The sequence below is a fragment of the Aedes aegypti genome, chromosome 2 (assembly GCF_002204515.2).
Source record: "Aedes aegypti strain LVP_AGWG chromosome 2, AaegL5.0 Primary Assembly, whole genome shotgun sequence".
NCBI lineage: Eukaryota > Metazoa > Arthropoda > Insecta > Diptera > Culicidae > Aedes > Aedes aegypti.
The window spans coordinates 172,058,106-172,073,321 of NC_035108.1; the positions used below are offsets into that span (position 1 = coordinate 172,058,106).

Here is a 15,216-nt window from a genome sequence, read left to right on the forward strand (position 1 = left end):
TGGATTTCGTTTGTGAAACTAAATATTTTTTACGTCCAAATGCTACAATAACTTACACTTTTGTATAGCTTCACGATGTACAATACGTTTGCAAAATATGTTATTAATTTACCTCTCATCATGTTATTTAGAAACAACGAAATCTTATAAAAGTTCACTGAAATCTGATCGTTCTTACAAAAGTCGATGTAAATACATGAAAAATAGAGCAATTTTCGTCAAATTTTGATCATCGTTTAATGAACTATTAGGGAACATATAGTGAAGCTCAAAGAAAAAATATATAGTGTAGTTTTAATAAAAATAAGGGGTGGCACACTTGCCCCTATGGCACACTTGCCCCAAATTCCGCTAGCTGCATGCGGAAAGCACAAACATTGTAATGTTTTGACACTATGCCTTTAACTCAACGAGGACAGACATAATACTCAAATATTTCCCCCTACCAGTTTCCTAAACTAAATCAACGAAACATGCATGATCGCAATACTTCTTGACTATTCAGATAAGGTCATTTTGTTTACTCTACAATCTTGCTGATGACCGCTTAATCATGCTTCTTTAATACATCCCACACGCCTGCCTAGGGCTCGGTACAGTCTATCTGTGCAGTTTGCAGATGCAGCAAGTGCGATCACAGTAATTTGAATCGTTTCAGTTTGGAAGTTGAAAAACGATACTCAACGTGTGGCTGCGGTTCATCTACAAACTAAATCCATCCCTTATAGAGGCCATAAATACCTATAAAACATAGCCAGATCGAGCACAAACGTTCTGGCAAGGAACAAATTGTTATTTATTGAGCTGCAATCGAGCGCTGGCTATAGAGATCAACCGACGAGGTTCAAAAGTTTATCTGTGTCGGTCGGCAAGTGCACAACGAGAGAGGAGAAACAATCGATCGGCATCGGTTGCAGAGAAAGCCGATCGATCACTTATCGAGCTGCTGGGTGCATACAAGATTGCTCTTCATTCAGTATGTGCAAATCGGTGCTGGCGTTCTCAGATGACAATTTCGCACACTGCGAATAGGCAGTTCGTCCGAGAACCTCCTTGAGCTAATAGGCCTGAAAAACGAAGAAAAGTTGTACGAGTGCCCGAAACTATTAACAGCAGTGTAGGCCAATAACGCCTATTTCCCAATAGAAGAAACGATTGTTTTAATGTAGCGAATCCTTGGAAGGCCCCACTCAACGGTCGGTCGTACTTTGTGCGTTCCACGTTAGGGCCTAGCAGATTCCGTTAGATACGGAATTCTGTAGACTTGTTAGGACCAGAATTTTGTGTTTTGTCGTTAGGAAGTTGTTCTTCAACCAGTATGTACTCTTCAGGTAAGTTCATATACAGCCTAATTAGATTACCATCAGCCGGTAGCAAGACGGCAGACGTTAGTTTAAAAACCAATATTAGCATTCTGATAAATTATATAAGTAATAGTGCTAGTGAGAATGATCTCATTATTTTCTCTTTGTCGACAATTGTTTGAAGACACGTTGAGTTGATAACGAAACAATGGTAAACAAATCACATCCATAGTTCGTGATAAGTTATTGCCTTAGCTTCATCCCATCTCTCTGAACAGTTGGCAGGATAAAGAAGCTTACAGGTAGATTGTAGTGAGTGTTGGTTCTGTACAGTTGGTGTTTGTGGTGTTCTAAGAACGATTTGGAATTCGTCAGTTCAAATCAGTACAATCTAGAAAATATGAATCAAATTGTTCCCGTGGTAGCTTATTACGGTACATTGGTAATAATTCAGTTTACATCGATGCGTGAATATTGCTGAGCTCTTGTCATAGATAACTGCGATTTTTGATTTTTCATCTTTCTAAAACATCAAGGGTCAAAAGCCAGGCATTTTCTTCCTTTCATGTATTATTAGGGCCGGTCATCTGTTATATGAATAATCTCAAATTAAAATGTAATCAAACCAGATCAAAGTTTTGTCAATTTCTATAGAATTTCTTGAACACAATGTACAGTGGTCACGCTATTATGGGTCATTTCCATTTAAATTGCATGCCAACAGAGTGAATAATAATCGTGACTAGGTGACCCATAATAGTGCGATCAGTGTATACTGCTTTGGGTTAACCAACGTGCGAAGTTTTATTTCAGACCAACTTTACCGCGTCGCAACTCGATTATCAATAGTGCACATAATGCACACGGCAGGGGCATGGATGCGCAATATAGCGAAGTCGCGATGCGTCGAAGTTGGTCAAAAATCGATCTAGGCACGTTGGTTAAATTATTTTTCGACGCGAAACAGTATACAGCCTCGGAGTTTGTAATATAAAAAAGTTGTTAATAAAAAAAACAATGCGTAGAGTTTGGTTTTGGAATCGAAATTAAGCTATTTCAAAAATATCATAAAAAATTACAAAAATCGAATTTATAAATCAAAAAATTTTTCTTAGACATTTGATTATCCTAGGTTATATGGCTATTTTTCTAATTTACTTAGCGTCCGTGCTGTAGGACAAAACAATGCGATTTCTTTATTGACAATGTTTTATTTGTATGCAATATTCCATGGAACTACTTGCTAAAGATATGTTTCATGGTGCTTCTATCCTCCTTCTAGACTCACTTTCCCTATACGAAATTCACACTACCAATGCCACGGTATTGAAAAGATTATAGCAAATGTTTACCTTTATTTCGTGTATAGTCAAAAAATTTATTTAAAAAAAACTAAACGTGAACTAAAGCATTACGATTTATACAAAACTTTACTATCTTCATACAAAAAGCGGTATGGAGGGGAGAGGGGTTGAATATTTTCAATTTCAGCACTATCCCCCTCCTTTCTGGCGTTACGTCCCCACTGGGACAGAGCCTGCTTCTCAGCTTAGTGTTCTTATGAGCACTTCCACAGTTATTAACTGAGAACTTACTATGCCAATGACCATTTTTGCATGCGTATACGTGTGGCAGGTACGATGATACTTTATGCCCTAGGAAGTCGAGAACATTTCCAACCCGAAAAGACCCTCGACCGGTGGGATTCGAACCCACGACCCTCAGCTTGGACTTGCTGAATAACTGCGCGTTTACCACTACGGCTATCTGGGCCCCAATTTTAGCACTATGTAATGAATGAATGCTGTCTTACATTAAAACTAATGTTAATTTGATTGTTTCGTGAGTGCACGGAATAAGGCATTCTTCTGCGCGGAATATGGGAAAACGTTTTAAAAATACGCGGAAATAGGCAATTTCAACGAGTGACCTATTCCAAAATTTATATTTTTCCCATAATCTAAAACAGTTTTGCTAGCGATCCACTCATAAAGCATTTTTGTTTATGCAATTCTAATTGTCAATTAAGCATTTGAATCGACTTTTCTCCTTAACTGTACTAAATTACGACACTTTACGGTACTAAGCTACTCGATCTTGATCAACAGTTAAGTGAGCAATGTGCTTTTTCACCGTACAAAAATTGTATTCCCACTACCCCTAATACATAACACTTTAAGATTGATTCGGATTACAAGCTGGACAGAAACAATAATATTTGTATAGTTGCTTAAGAACATTTAATTTGTTATGAAGAACGAAATAGTTTTATTAAAAGGCCCTCATTCCCCATTTCATTTCATCACTCACTATCGTCACTTTTATTTTCGACACTATCACGTATATCACCGATTATCACTCATCAACTTTCCATTATATCACTTTTCATATCACACCATTTTCATATAAATTCATTGTTATTACCATTTACCATCTGTTAGCATTACTAAGTAATTAAAAGATACTCAATTTAAATGTTTCATTATTTTTGTTGCTGTAGAGTCATTACTATTCAAACTACAATTTAGCACTATCAAAAAAGTTAAAGTAAAACAAAATCACTTAGATCCATTCTTCTGCACTCGCTGTCATTATTAACACGTTTATCATGCATGTTTGAAGAACTAGGCAATAATGTTTATATTCAGAGAAATGATTGCAAAATGTATTATGGCCTTTATTAAATTAGTAGAGTTCACATCATTATACATCATCATTATTATATTTTTAACAAAACTATCAGAATCACTTCCAATTTCATTTTCAAATTTTCATCACCATAGATTTTATTATAAAATCACTATTAGCACCTTCACAATCACTAAATTTAATAACAACGAGTGTTACGCGCAGTTCCACCAAACACCCATTCTTATGTTGCATTATAACACGATTGATCACACGTTAGCTTCGAAACTTAACAACCATTACTGATTAGTACAAAGGATGCTACAGCTCGTGGTAAACGAACTGAACCATAAACAACCAGCACTGGTTTATAAGTATCTAATGAGCCCTGGCGGTCCCTCCGTTCGAAGAGGACCTGATAATATGCCGAAACATATTAACAGATCCTCCGCCTGAATGCAGCCGTTTCATGATAAATCATGAACCGTTAGAGGTGTGCCAAAGTATTGGGAAGGTGATATGTTTCACAGGCGGGTATTATTATGGTGCACCTTCTACTTTGGCACCGTCAAACTCTGTGATCGTGGCCAGGGTATACTGTGTAACTTGTTGAATCTGTAACTATACTATAAGTCATTAATGGACTCACTTCAACTGCTCGAATAGTTACATCAATAGTTGTCTCGCTTTCGCTCATGTGCCAATATTATTAGAAGATCACAGCATCCGATCGGATTACCGATCGTTATCAGATCCTATCTCTATACCATCTTCCCGCTTATCGATAAAACTCGATAGCCATCAGAGCTCTCACTCAGTCGCAAATAAAACGTTAACCGCATCACACTGTATATCGCCGCGTATATTCAGTAGAGCGAATAAAGTCGTTCTTTCGTATTCCCCAAAAATCGAAGCACAATCATTCCAAATTCGAAATCCTACACCGTTTTTGAAGCTTTGAAGAAAGAGGCACTCCAGTAAGACGCATCTTGTGACCAAATATAAGATTTGTAGCTTCTAAAAAAAACCCCTGCCCAAGTGAATCAAAAGTGTCAAGAATTTGGTCCGGCTCCCTATATTGATATTTCTGTGTCAACTATTTAGAGCTACGTTCCCTCACTGTTAAAGATTCTGCAAGATGTTAGATTTGTTGAGAGACTATCCAGAATTCTATACATTAATGTCCCGATTTCGTCAGCTCCATGCTGCTTTTAGGGTTGACAAAATCGGGAAAAATTTGTTCGACAAGTTGTAAGTTTTATTTTAACTTAAGAACTTAGTTTTATTATTTTGTTAGTATAAACATTGTATTTTTTACTTCCATTTTCTATGTACCATATTCCAAGGTAACATTGATCAGTTTCTTGGATAATTATTAATAACTAGTGATCCCGGCAAACTTCGTCTTGCCATCAAGTAGGCTGTTGGCAAACGATTTGAATCACCCCATACAAAATGACAGGTCCGTTAATTCTCGGTTTTTCGACTTTTCTGGTGAATACCTATCCTTGGATTTTGATGCACACAAACACGTCGGAACCCTTGTCGAACGAAGCGGAGAAAGATTCATCCAAATCCGTAGACCCGTTCGTAAGTTATTTCGTGACATACAAACACCATTCCATTTTTATTTATATAGATTTCAAATTTCGAAATTTCGGTCTTTAGATGATTGTATAGACGTGGCCAAGGTCATAATTGACTTTATGCACCCAGTGTTGCCAGTCTAGACGTGTTTACTCTGATTAAAATAAATATAAATTTTAGGCTGACAAAATCGGGCAAAAAATGATGCTAAAATCGGGGGTACACAAAATCGGGTCAAAAAGGGTGCAAAAATCGGGGGTAGATAAAATCAGGGGTAGACAAAATTGGGGGCTGACAAAATCGGGTCATTCTGTACAAGAATTTAAATCAACGATACGAGTCTCAACAAATAATCAAAATGTTCCTTACGAGCTGGGTCTATGAGTTTCCTAACTGTATCTTAAAGAATCCTTGAGGAATTCTTGGTTCTTTAGAGAATTCGCAGACATTTCAACGGTTTCTTAGGGATGTCTTGCAGATTCCTAGCGGACACTGAGGGTTTTTTGCGGGATCCTGAGAATGTTTAGTTAGTTATGGGGAATTATATCCAAATCCTAGAGGTTCCTAATAAACTCTTAAAATTTCTAGGGTGTCCTGTAAATTTCTAAGCGGATAATGTAAATTTCTAGAGGTATTTTGAGTACCTATTTATGGCAAAATCTAGGAGATTTCGGAAAGGTTTTTTTTTAGAATTTTCAGCAATATCGCAGCGGAATTCCAAAATAGAGGTTAGAGGTTAGTCCCAAATTTCTGAAGTCAGCAAAATTGGACTGCTGAAAATTCATCAACTTCAAATTTCAAAAAGATGTATCTCAACGAAATCATATCCGATTTAAGCTCAATCGGCTTCATTTGAAAGCGTAGTCTTAAGCCTTTAATTTGACTATAACAACATAATTTTCAACACATTAAGTTGTTATTTGTAGCAAAAAAATGTTTTTTGCAATCTTTCTTCAAAATTATGATATATTTTCAAAACTTCGTGCGTTTTATATGAAGTGAGTCACTCACTATAAAGCAGAAAATCATCCATACTTTCTGACGTGCAATAGTTTTTCTTGCCCTTCTTTGCCCCTAGAGGTGAAAATTCCATTCTCATTTTTCATTATAATTTATCCATTTTACCATTCAAATCTGTATAATGTGTCATAACTCGTTTAAGACTTTATAGAAATCACTACAAGGAACTTAAATATGTATCTCTAGTTTAGGTTCATACACAAATTTCTGCATTATTATCATTTTTTTTGTAATAATAGCCTTTTTATTCGATTGGAAGAAAAACCTTAACTTAGACAAATTTCACTAGAAACCCGAATGTTCAATTTGACAGTTATTTGCAATGGGATAATATCAGGTATCCAAAATAGTTACTAGATTACTATGAGCCTCTGTACGAGCCATAAATTCTTTTGTTCTCATGACTTTTACTGTGCGCCGTGTGTTGGTGCTGTCTCGCTCTCTCTCACGGGCAACTTGAAAACAGAGCGCACAGTAAAAGTCAAACGTTTTATAGCATGCACAGGCTCATTATCAAGCGATTTGGGACGTATTTGAGGTTTTGTCCGACCTTTGTATGAAGACCCGCCACTGTGTGGTTAGCTTGTTATGCATAGGAACTGCAAAAAAAAAAAAATCACGGCGATCACTCATCACCGTCACAAGGGAAAAAATTGCCTTACTTTAGGAGATCTTTTAGTCATATTTTGATAATTAATTAGTAAGTTGATGAATTGGGGCCTTCCTTAGTCGAGTGGTTAGAATCCGCGTCTACAAAGCAAAGCCATGCTGATGGTGTCTGGGTTCGATTCCCTGTGGGTCTTTTCGTATTGGAAATTTCCTTGGCTTCCCTGGGCATAGGGTATCATCGTACTTACCACACGATATACAAATGCGAAAATGGCAACTATGTCAAAGAAAGCTCTCAGTTCTTTGGAAGTACTCAGCTGAGAAGCAGGCTCTGACCCAGTGAGGACGTAATGCTTGAAAGAAACGATTTTTTTTTTATTCAAATTAAAGCTGTGAAAATCAGTGAAAATAATGTACTCAGTAAAAAACAAAATCAGATGAGTAGAAAATGGCTCTCATCAATAAGCACTGCAGAACAGCATAACTCTTAACAGGTCTTAACAAAAGTATAAGTAACTATTTTTTCAACAATTGTTCAAAAGAACAGTCTATATAAGCAAGAAGAAGATAACACTTGAGATGACACAAAAATCATTATAAAATCATAAATCTAAAGATCGGGCTTTGTTCAAAAGAAAAGAAAATATCTGATCGAAATAATAGGAATCGATAATAGTATTATTCAAAGCACAGCTGTCTTTGAAAAAAAAACAGAAAATCTGTAATGAAAATATTGCCAGATCTGTCAGCTAACAGTACAAAACCGCAATAAATTGCCTGTCAAAAGAACACTTTCGGCAGGCAATTTTTGTCGTTTTGACAAAGGCCTACTTACAATCAAAGAACATCGGAATAACTCCAAAACCAGGTGACCAATGATGAAAAATATTGAAAAGTCCAAGTAAATATTGTATATTGTTTTAGCGGAGAATCAGAAACCGCGTAAACTATTTCCAGAGAGAAAACCTGAAGATCATAGTTTACGCTTCCTACGAATATGTATTGAAAATTGTGTTTGGGCAATGATGTTCCACCAAACATAATCCTCCGAAAGGAAGTGATTTTCTAAATATTTACAGTGTCAACAGTCCACTCAGCTGTACATGAGCTGTGTACACTGTACACTTATCGCGAAGATAATCACATCTAAGTTATTGACAAGTTACGAATAAACTTTGACCTTTGTCTTATCACTCTATCCTGATGGAGGAATCCATCCCAACTGAAAATTGCAGCTACAGTATTCTATGTGCATCTATACAACACACTACTTACGCAAAAATGCTAATTTTCCTAAACTCTCGTTTGATTGTCACCGTTGAGCGCCTTTTCGAGCAGAAGTACTCCGATAAATTATCATTAAACCGAGACAGTCAACCGACACTCGGTCAAGAACGTTGTTATAAACATTGTTACAATTTTATTCATACAATTGCAGCCCGTACCGCCGCCATAAGCAGTTCCAACCGATTGAAAAATCCAATCAGTCGAAATGGCAGTAACTTATCCGAATACGACCTGGAAGTAGGAGAGCGAACACCTCTTTTGGTTTCAAGGGTTCGTTTCGCACCTGAGGTGGACGATCGATCTCGTCAGATTCAAACCGTACAAACCACAGCCCTTCTTGGCATTTTAACGCTGCTCCTGTTCCTTCTGCTGGGCATTATAATAGCAGTTTATTTGCTTCTGATGCAAGGTGAGTGAATGCGTTAGTATAAATAATTATTTTTCTTATTAAATTGTCTTGTAGTACCTCGTCCTTGGCCCGTGTCTCATCCATTTTACCTAGTGGAGCGAAATGTCTGGTGGAAACAACCAGCAGAGCAATTCGAGTTAAGTCCGTTGGAAAAACGTGCAACTCAGAATGTAATAATTCTGCACACGAGAAGTGAGACATGCCACGATCAAGCCGCATGTATTCAATTGGTACAGAAACTACAAAACGACGCGTGGAGTCAAAACGGAACGCACATTCCGTATAATTTCCTAGTAGGTGGAGATGGGAAAACGTACGAAGGCAGAGGCTGGAAATCTCAACACGGGTTTCCAAATCTCCCCGGAATAAACGATACAATTGTTGTAGGCATGATAGGTATGGAGCAATGTAGCAATTTTTCAACTGATAATATTTATTGATTTCTTATACATCGTTTAGGGACCTTCAATGATCAACGGCCAGAAAATGTGATGTACGCAGAAACAAAGGCACTAATAACGGAATCCATCAGAAGGTTTTGCCTATCGCCAAACTATCGACTATTTGGCGTAATTGACGACTCAATACAGAACAACGATGCTGCTGGACTATACGCAGAGATTAAAGAGTGGAGGCATTGGCAGGGATTCGTTACAGTTTAGGACAAATTTTATAGCTCAATTTTGAACAATCAGTGACCGGGACTAGTGTTAGTTCGCAAGTATTATATGTTTTTGTGAAAGATTCGATATAAACTGCTGATTTTATTTTTTTAATGACAAGTCGGATTTTCTTTCAATTCAAAGTTCCTTTCTTTTAAAAACTTGGGCATGTTTAGAAAAATATACGCGATTCTTCTGAGGGCATAAACATGAGGGCAGCACCTTAAAATAATATTATTATTGAAGAATAAATTTCATTCAGTATTTCTCTGATGTCATTCTTTAAAGGTTATTGAAATGAAAAGAAAATCTCCTCATTTTTTTGTATTCTTCTGCCCAACGTAAGGCCCGCATCCGGCCCGCGTATTCATTTTGTGCGGCCTGCGAAGAGTTCAGATTCGTTTCATAACTGGCCCGTTGAATGTTCTACCAGCTTGAAGTTAGAGTATAATAAGTTCAAGTATTTGCCTTATATTTCGTTTCATTTTATTATCAAACAGAAATTTATTTATTTTATATTTTGAGAATGAATGAATGTTCAGTAGCTGGATTGTAGGCACATTTTCCAGAGAATGTGAACTGATGCCGAGTGGTGGAATACAGTAACTACGGCTGTCATTCACATTATGCTATAATTGCAGCGCCTATGGCGCGCCGACCAAGAGTTGGCAGCAAAGGATTAGCCCTGCCGAGGGCTGGGAGTGAAATTATCGGTCACGGCGATAATCATAAGCCTATCGCTCAAGCCGATTTTCCGGAGAAAAGAGACGTGCGATAATATCCTATAGGGTATACCCGTCTAGCACTGCGAGAGTGCGCTCTCACGAGATCTGCAGCAGCGAATTTATATTATCACCAGCAACGAAAAGTTGGCTTCCTTCTTTTCTTCTCTTGTTTCGTCGTTTTGAGTGTACTTTACTTCCGCATGTAGCTTTTATGTACCAAACTTCCCTCCCCCTTCGTTTAGCTGGCGTGGTCGAGTGGTTATGGTGCACGCGCGTTTTGAAAACGTTTTTGCTCATGGGCATGGGTTCGAACCCCGTCGGCGGCAAACATTTTTGTTATTTCCCTTGTGATAATTATCGCGATAAGTTTAGAGCCGATAAAGCTGGATCAGTGCATATGATCGGATCGATCTTGGCTTTTCGTCAGTAATATGATCAACAATTATAGCACTTCACAAAATCTGTTTCTCGCAGATAAAGGCGCCAACTAATTATCGGGTTGCTTGAAAAGTGCCTATTGGGCCTATGGGCGAATCACAGAAAAGAAGAAGATTTAACAAAATGATCATTTTGTTTTACTACTACTGAAGAGTACGAATTAACGGCATCAGAGCTCAGCGAGCAATATAAAAACGCGAAAACAATCCAAGGAACCCAAAAATTTCACTGTTTCATTCCATTGTCAGAAAATAAAATTAAAGCAAAACTATACTCGAACTGTACTGATAATGATGCAAAAGTGTTCGATATTGTAAAAAAAATGAATAACAATAAATAAATAAATAAGTATTAATAAAATGTTTTCATGATCTCATAACGCATACCCAAATCCAAAACTTTTAAAGTTTATATATAACATTTAGAAACTCATCGATCATACTCTAAAAAAAATATCCTGGTAAAAAACAATTTTATTTTCGTGTAATCTGTTAATTCATTTTAATTTATACATATATACATATACATATAATATTTATACATATACATAATATTTATACATATAATATACATAATACAAATGAATACATGAAAACGACTTGTTTAATTCACGCAAGGCCCTTAACAATAAAATCAGCAACAAACTGCGTTTCCCGTAATAATTTACACCGAAAAAAAATTTTTTTTTCTACTAAATGTGAAAATTGTGACATGTTTGAAATGTCATAACTTTTTTGTTTATTGGTTTACCATCACCAAATTTTTATGGTAGATAGCTAATATAATGGACCGTTTTCCCTCAAAAAATTACGTTGGTATTCCGATAGGGTTTTGAGATATTTGAGTTTTTGTGTCAAAAATTATGTTTTTTAATGCTGTGTGTATTTTTTTACTGTGTGTATTTTTTTTGGAATCTTTATTTAGTTGTCTAACTTTGTTTCTTTAGTTGTCTAACAATCGAACGAACCGTTTTTGCTGTGCAGCTTTTTGAATATTTTTGAACCATTTTCACATACACCCTTTTGAAAAGTTAGTCGTGACTCAACTTGATGATTTGATATCGGAAAATGACGATTTAGATGGAACTGGAAAACTGTGCAAAGTTTCAGCTCAATAGAAAAAAATGAATTAAAAAATTTACCAAATTTGGTGCTGTTGCTTGGAATCACTCCAGTGTGACTATTGTTGGCAGTCTAATTCTCTTCGGTACACTCAAAATAATCCAAACGTCATTGTTACGTGGAAACATACGTAGTTTTTTTCCATCTCACTTTTCACGTAGCTCTTACGGGAATCGTAGGTGACGAAGAATGAACCAATGAACAAATGAACTTGTACCATTCCATCGGAGACACGCGTAACAGCTACGTGATTTTTTCGTATATTTTACCAAGTAGTTGGATGGAACCTAAGATACGCTCCCGGTAAACTGTACTAAAATGTTGTATAGGTGCAATGCTGCTTTCGCATTGTTATTTTTCAATAAAACGAGTTAAACATTAATTCTTACTTTTATTTATTGAACCATCGGTATTTCACACAATGCTGGAGTATCGGAAAATCTGGTAACAAGTCTGGTTTTGTTGTGTGTTTTCGGCTCGAAATTCTCGAAAATCCTTCGGCACACAATTACAGCCAACGTTTCTGTTTCAGAGAAAGAATATCGGAAACAAGAATAGTTTTTTTTGTCGGTAGCGATAGGGGTAGTACTGGCACTTTTATTCTGCCCTAAGCTCCTTCCCAGCATTTGCTTTTATAAGCCTCTATTGCTTTCATCACACAGACGTTCCTAAGCAATGTTGCTCAAATGGTCACTGTGTACCCTAGCAGCAATCAGCCCTTACCGTAGTTTTGCAGTCTATTACTTTAGACTACTATCAAACTATGATAAGGCCTGAAATGCTTCTAGAGTGGTTAAAGTGAAGAACGAAATAGCTTTATTGAAAGGTCCCCATTCTCCATTTTATTTTATTATTCACTGTCAGATAATTGTCTCACTTTTGCTGTCGTCACTTTTGTTTTTGATACTACCACTTCTATACCCGATTATCATGTATGAACTTTCGTTATCACTTTCCACTATCACAGCTAAAAGTTTCACCAATATTACATCAAGCCACTTTCATACCAATTTATTTTATTACCCAATAATTGTTTTTTTACTATTTAATTGAACTACGAATTATCACAACGACCGTAACAAAAAATACTCCGATCACTTCTATTGCACTCGCTGTTATTATGAACACTGTCATTGTAAAAGTGTAAAGAACTAGGCAATAGTATTTTTCTTTAAAGAAATAATTGCATACTGTTATTATTATGTCTATGGTATTAACGTAACCCTCACAATCACTTCAAATGCAATTTCAACTGTTTATCATCACTATGCAATTCATCAAGTATCATTATCACCCTCACAATCATTAATTTTATAACGACGAATGTTACACAGATACTCACCGAATACTCACTTTTAAATCACATAACAAAAAGTTGGATCATACGTTAGCTTCGAAACCTATCCACCATTACTGATTAGTACAAAGGATGCTACAATTCATCTAACAAACTGCAACTACAAGTAGAGGTGCATAAGTAACTACTGAGCCCTGGCGGTCCCTCCATTCGAAGAGTTCCTGATAATATGCAGAAACTTATTAACAGATCCTCAGCCTGCAAGCAGCCGTTTCATGATAAATCATGATCCGTTAGAGGTGTGCCAAAGTAATGGGAAGGTGATATTTTATACAAACGGATATTATTTTACGGTGCACCTTCACTTTGGCACCGTCAATCCCCATGATCCAGGCCAGGGTATATCGGAAACAAGAATAGTTATTTTTAAAAGCATCACAAAATAAATGTTTACTCACGCTTAAATTTAAAAAACGGGATAACCATAGTTGACCAGCGCCAGCTCTTCCAGTACCACGTACCAATCTGACCCGCATTGCTAGCAAAGATGCGACTCAGAAAAATGGCCCGATGATCTATTGAGAAGTAAAATTCAAATCAATTTAAGCCTTACTACAACAAATTAAAATATACCTTTCAATCAATCAAAAAATGGGAAGTCCACCAAATCTTGATGTTTATTTTCACTTGACGCCATGAACAAAATGAATCGAAGAATGAACACGTTCGGAATGAATTAAAGCATGTACGTAGATTTCACGTAAGGTCGATAGGTTGACGCAGTGAAAATTATCGAAGCAACATATTACTTTCATTTATGAACCGGTAACTGTTACCTTAGTCAGGTAAAGTCAGAGGATGGTTCATTATCATGAACCTACGTGATTTTTCACGTAGTAACGACGTTTAGATTATTTTGAGTGATAGCTTTCCCATAAGAACTGCTAGTGAATCTCTTCGGCAGCTCCAAATCAGTCGCATTTTGAGGCGTGTTCATTTGAATTGATGATATTTTTGGCGATATTGTTTGTTGTTGTTCAGTCTAGGAAATCTCGTCAGTGGGAAGCTGACAGAACAAAGAATAATCTGAATGTTTTCAATGTTGTGTTTTTATAGAAAAACACGGTGTATTTGGCGTTTGAAACTCGGATGCCGATAATATTCGAATGCTGCCAAAGCCGTAAATTACCCTATGTGATAGCAAACATTGAGGAGTTCCTGAAAAAAAAAACTGCTTGAAGAATCCAAATTACCCGGGAGAGAAACGAAAAACAAATCCTAGACTATTTGTAACAGGTTAGTTAGGCTTTTTTGTATTGGAAGTAAATTGTAAAATTACCAAAATCTTCTATCTTTATTCAGTAACACTTTTACAGAGGATTATTAATTATAATTCACGTTTTTCAGTTGCTATTTGGATTTGTAGTTCATATAGAGACTGTTATGCCTTTATTTTTCAATATGGGACTGCACCAGCATCATATTTGTCCACAACATTTTCAAACAAAATGTGTAAATTTTCATATGCGGCGTAAAGTATATGTTAAAACATGGATTTTTCGATGAAAAAAGGTGTTGGTTCGAAAATCCATATGGGACAGTTATGCTTTTATGGGCTGTATATTTGATTGCCGGTTTCTTTCACATCTTCTTCATTCTGGCGTTACGTCACAACTGGGACAAAACCTGCTTCTCAGATTAGTATTCTTATGAGCGCTTTCACAGTTATTAACTGAGAGCTTTCTTTGCCGATTGACCATTTGCATGTGTATATCGTGTGGCAGGTACGAAGATACTGTATGCCCTGAGGAATCGAGAAAATTTTTCTTTACGAAAAGATCCTCGACCAGCGGGATTCGATCCCACGACCCTCAGCATGGTCAGGTTTCTTTCTCTAGATTTGTTATAAAACAGATCTAGAAAAGTAGTACAGGTCGGACTCGATTATCCGGAGACTCGATTATCCGGGGACTTGATTATCCGGGATTCGATTATCCGGAATTTTAGACTCGATTATCCGGAATTTGTTTTTTGATGTCTTGTTTTTCAATTTTTATGCATAAATCTGAGATAATTTGATATTGCAGTATACAATTTGGAAGGTTTTTGCGGTTTTGAACGTATTTAAG

At 36.6% G+C, this 15,216-nt stretch overlaps 1 protein-coding gene across 3 annotated transcripts; it reads left to right on the top strand.

Annotated features, from left to right (window-relative positions):
• Positions 1 to 591: 591 nt before the first annotated feature.
• Positions 592 to 9,779, top strand: LOC5565821 (peptidoglycan-recognition protein 3). 3 transcript variants are annotated; one of them, XM_021843155.1, is made up of 4 exons: positions 592 to 1,331; positions 8,587 to 8,844; positions 8,899 to 9,240; positions 9,304 to 9,779. In XM_021843155.1, the coding sequence occupies exons 1-4, from the start codon at positions 1,319 to 1,321 to the stop codon at positions 9,504 to 9,506; spliced, it is 816 nt and encodes a 271-aa protein (XP_021698847.1). In that variant the 5' UTR covers positions 592 to 1,318; the 3' UTR covers positions 9,507 to 9,779. The 3 variants fall into 3 exon arrangements, with proteins under 3 accessions (XP_021698847.1, XP_021698846.1, XP_021698845.1); XM_021843154.1 differs by lacking the exon at positions 592 to 1,331 and adding an exon at positions 1,620 to 1,738; XM_021843153.1 differs by lacking the exon at positions 592 to 1,331 and having other exon boundaries at positions 8,415 to 8,844.
• The last annotated feature ends 5,437 nt before the right edge of the window (positions 9,780 to 15,216 follow it).